This window comes from Chanos chanos, chromosome 3 (genome assembly GCF_902362185.1).
Source record: "Chanos chanos chromosome 3, fChaCha1.1, whole genome shotgun sequence".
Taxonomy (NCBI): Eukaryota; Metazoa; Chordata; class Actinopteri; order Gonorynchiformes; family Chanidae; genus Chanos; species Chanos chanos.
Genome location: NC_044497.1, coordinates 53,741,440 through 53,745,230, shown reverse-complemented (window position 1 = coordinate 53,745,230; position 3,791 = coordinate 53,741,440). Strand labels below are relative to the sequence as shown.

General features: G+C 41.2%; 1 protein-coding gene across 1 annotated transcript; it reads left to right on the top strand.

Annotated features, from left to right (window-relative positions):
- The first annotated feature begins 2,259 nt into the window (after positions 1-2,259).
- Positions 2,260-3,791, top strand: cdk2ap1 (cyclin dependent kinase 2 associated protein 1). The gene is made up of 4 exons (XM_030769662.1): positions 2,260-2,326; positions 2,841-2,989; positions 3,264-3,390; positions 3,509-3,791. The coding sequence occupies exons 1-4, from the start codon at positions 2,260-2,262 to the stop codon at positions 3,574-3,576; spliced, it is 411 nt and encodes a 136-aa protein (XP_030625522.1). The 3' UTR covers positions 3,577-3,791.

Genomic DNA, 3,791 nt, shown 5'->3' with positions numbered 1-3,791 from the left:
AGGAGCTTGCTGGACTGCTGAGTAAAGGAAAAAAAAAATTTAAATAAATTAAAAAAAAAAAAACCCTGCATCTCATTGCCCCGCCTGCCTCACCCCCACTCCTAAGCTGAAGAGACAGCAGAACATGGGGGGGGGGGGGGGGGGAGTGGAAGCATGGCTTCGATGGGGAGGGGGAGTGCTTGAAGTTACTGCTCCCTTTTCTTTTTTCTTTTCCTTAAATCCCCCCCCCCCCCCCCCCCCCTCCGGCTTAACCTCATTCAGTGAAAGCAGCCACCCCCCCCCCCCCCCCGTGTACTTACTTTCCACATCAAGTCCCTCAGCTGTCCTGCTCTCACAGAGGACTGAAACATCACACAGACTTCACATTGGACAAACACACACACACACACACGATCAGCGCTCAGGGGTTAAACTGTCATCCTTCTCTCTCTTTCTGTCTCTCTCTCTCCCCAAATAGTCCAAGCACATGTCTTCGTTTTGCCCTTGTATTACGCATGGCCTCCAAGATCAATCAGTTTTGTTTTGTTTTTTTAAAATATTTTGTTACTATTCTGTCAAATATCGGGCGTGACACTGCTAGTTTACAACTCGATACACTCCCTTGTTTTGCAGAGCCAACACTGGAATTCCAGTGGGCAATTAAAGTGTAGGCTATCCTGTACCCACACAACATTCTTGGCCCCCCCCCATCCCACTCCTCCTCTCATTTCTAGATCTGTGACCTTGCATGATTTGACCAGTTCATTTGTTTTGGTTTTGCCTGTATTGAAAACAGAATGAGGTCAATATCAGAGGTGGCTGTTCATTCATTCTGTCTTTTTTGTTTTTTCCTTTTTTTTCATTCTGCTATCCTCTCTCTCCTTCAATATTTGTTTTTGGTTTTTTTATGAGTAATTCAGGAGGAGGACAGAGGTTCACTGGACATTTAGTGAAGTTGTAAACTGGAATGTCCTTTATGTAAAGGCCACATAACCGTTGCCCAGCCTTTGGCTGATACCTTTTTCTACTTCTTGATTTTAATAGTTTGCTGTCACTTGAGGCAGTTATGTACAAAAGCTACAAACTTCCTAAAAGTGTTGGGTGTTTTTTTTGTTTTTTTTTCATTCTTTTTTTTGAGTGCTGTAAATGTTGACAGGGTAGGTACAAACTGTTAGGTTGCTTCATTACTATACCTGTGTGTATAGTTGCTTATTTCTCAGAAAAGAGACGTTTTGCTTAAACTTATACTAGATGTTAAACACTTGAAGGACAATGTCATTTCATCTTTGCACGAGTTGCACTACTGATGGGGTTGTTGTACAAAGAACAATGGAAAAAAAAAAAATGTGCAGAGTGCAAGATCTCTACCTCTTGCATATGACCAATAAACCTTGTGGAAATAACTCCTATCTCCTGTGACATTTACTGAGCGCCTTTGTGTAGTCTTGTGGTTCTGAGTTCCAGAATCAGTCACGGTTGTGTACTATTACAAAGGATAGAGTAAAGATTAAGATATGTCCTCTAAACTACATCTATGCATTATGTCTTGGGTGTCAAGCTATCGGTTTCATCTTGTCACGTTAAATGGTCCCATATTGTAAAGCATTATTGACGGGTCTAGGAATACATACGTTAAGGTAACGTAACTGATACCGAGTATTGTTCCGTGGTGAACGATATGGTAATCTGACCAAATCTTTGAAGGGAAAGTCTAAAGAAAGGCCGGGTAAGACAACAAACTGTACAATTGACGATTTGCATCACTGACTTTCAAGTGACTACTTTAACGAAACACTTTTGTCGCCTTTTCAACAATTTTCATTTTGGCAATGAAATAAGGAAAGATATATTCCTATGGGAGTTCATCGATGATGAAATATTCAACATTAAAATGAAAAAACAAAACAAAACTTAAGCTCTTTAAGGTCGACCGGGTTTTAAGTGAAATGCACATTAGGCCCATTTCCATTCTTTATTACTGATACCGTAATAGTTTTCTTAAGTTGCACTTGAAAATAATACATGTTGACGGCTTCATAAAAGTAATTTAATATGATGAGGTTAAGTTACAGATTAATCGCTACCGTAATTTCTAACGAGACGTGGTGTACCGGTCAAATTGTGCCGAATGTATATTTACTATTACCATGATGGATTGCATTGTGGGTGTCAATATAAGTGACGGCCATATTTGCCGGTGCTGCTCTGCTGTAAACAAAAAGTGTCTGTGAGACGGACGCTTCGCTGAATTTAGGGACATTTTTATTTCTTTAATTTATAATGTCTTTGGGAATGTCTTACAAACCCAACCCTCATCAGCACATTCCAGGAACTTCAGGGAACCAGGGTAAGCGAAAAAATGTAACATTACGCAAAATCTTCCGTTTATTATATCGAATGTAGATTTTGGCGTTTTCGAGAATACCTGGAGAAAGACCGTGTAGTTTTTTGTCCAGCAAGATATAGGGTCAGATCCTAAGAGCTATGCTAATTCATGTCCGCCATTCTTACTATTGAAAAATCGCGTTCCTCGGAAACAGTTGCGTTAAAAAAAACGAAGATGGTGTATACATTGTTCCTGGTAAAACAATCCAAGTCGATGGATGGCCAAAATGGTTTCAGTGGAGGCCGCTACATTGTGATAAAAATGTATCCCTTTGGCTTCTAAGATCAGCCCCGTTCCGTTTCCTCCATGATTGCCTCTCCAGGGCTGTTGATTGATCTGATTCAGACGTGCTCTTTTTTATTACTCTTTGGGGACACCTAGTGTTTGGAGGCGTTATTGTAATGAGTAGAAATCACAGTGTACGATGCTTCACTTAATTACTACATTGGGGTGCGAGTTGGCAGTTGAACTAGAGCTGTCGGTTTCTCGTCATCTGTTTATAAAAATAATTTACTTTCTCCTGCAGCTGGAAGCGTCCCATCTCCCTCGTCAAGTGCTCCAAATGTACAGTCGTATAGGCCAATTTTAAACGACTATGGGCCGCCCTCCTTGGGTTTCTCTCAGGTAGGTGACCAACATGGGTTCGCAAATGAGAGCTGAGCATTCGAGCTTTTAAACGGCAGCCCTAAAGAGACCTGTACTGTAATGACTGTGACTACGGCAAAAATAGCCAGTGCTTCTAAAACTGCAATGCAAAGTAATATCACCTGCGATGTCCTTGAAACGTAGCCTATTGAGTACTGACAAGTTCTAAAACGTCTCTTGGTGCACCAGTACATGTTAATCAGTAAACTATTCTAACCATTTTGTTGTGGGTGACGACGATGCACATGTGAAGGGTCCAAACGGAAGCCAGGTTCCCCAGAGCAAGTATGCTGAACTTCTGGCCATTATTGAAGAGCTGGGAAAAGAAATTAGACCAACATACGCAGGGAGCAAAAGTGCAATGGAAAGGCTAAAACGAGGTATCATCTTTCTTACAAATATTCAGAGACCAGTCATTTACAGCACGTTCATTGTGAAAATTGTACAAACTCTGTGTGTGTGTGTTTGTGTTTGTGTGTGTGTGTGTTATTTTTAAAGGAATCATTCACGCCAGGGGTCTGGTACGGGAATGTTTGGCAGAGACGGAGAGAAATGCAAGATCCTAGCTGTGGAACCCCCGTCCTATTCAAGCAATGGTCAGCAGTGATACACTGCATTACGTAAAACCCTTCCGTCTGTTTAATAGAATGTACATTTTTTGGGGCGTTTCTGGAAACACCTGACAAAAGACCATGTGGATTTTGTACATGCAAATGTTGAGCTATCTTAATTATTTTTGGCCGTTCAAAAATGGGAGAAAATTTCGCTCCCTCGGAGACCG

Coding starts and splice junctions, on each gene's coding strand:
- cdk2ap1 (XM_030769662.1), top strand. CDS start 2,260: ATGTCTTTGGGAATGTCTTACAAACCCAACCCTCATCAGCACATTCCA. Junction 2,990..3,263: donor CCTCCTTGGGTTTCTCTCAG/GTAGGTGACCAA, acceptor GCACATGTGAAG/GGTCCAAACGGAAGCCAGGT. Junction 3,391..3,508: donor AATGGAAAGGCTAAAACGAG/GTATCATCTTTC, acceptor TTATTTTTAAAG/GAATCATTCACGCCAGGGGT.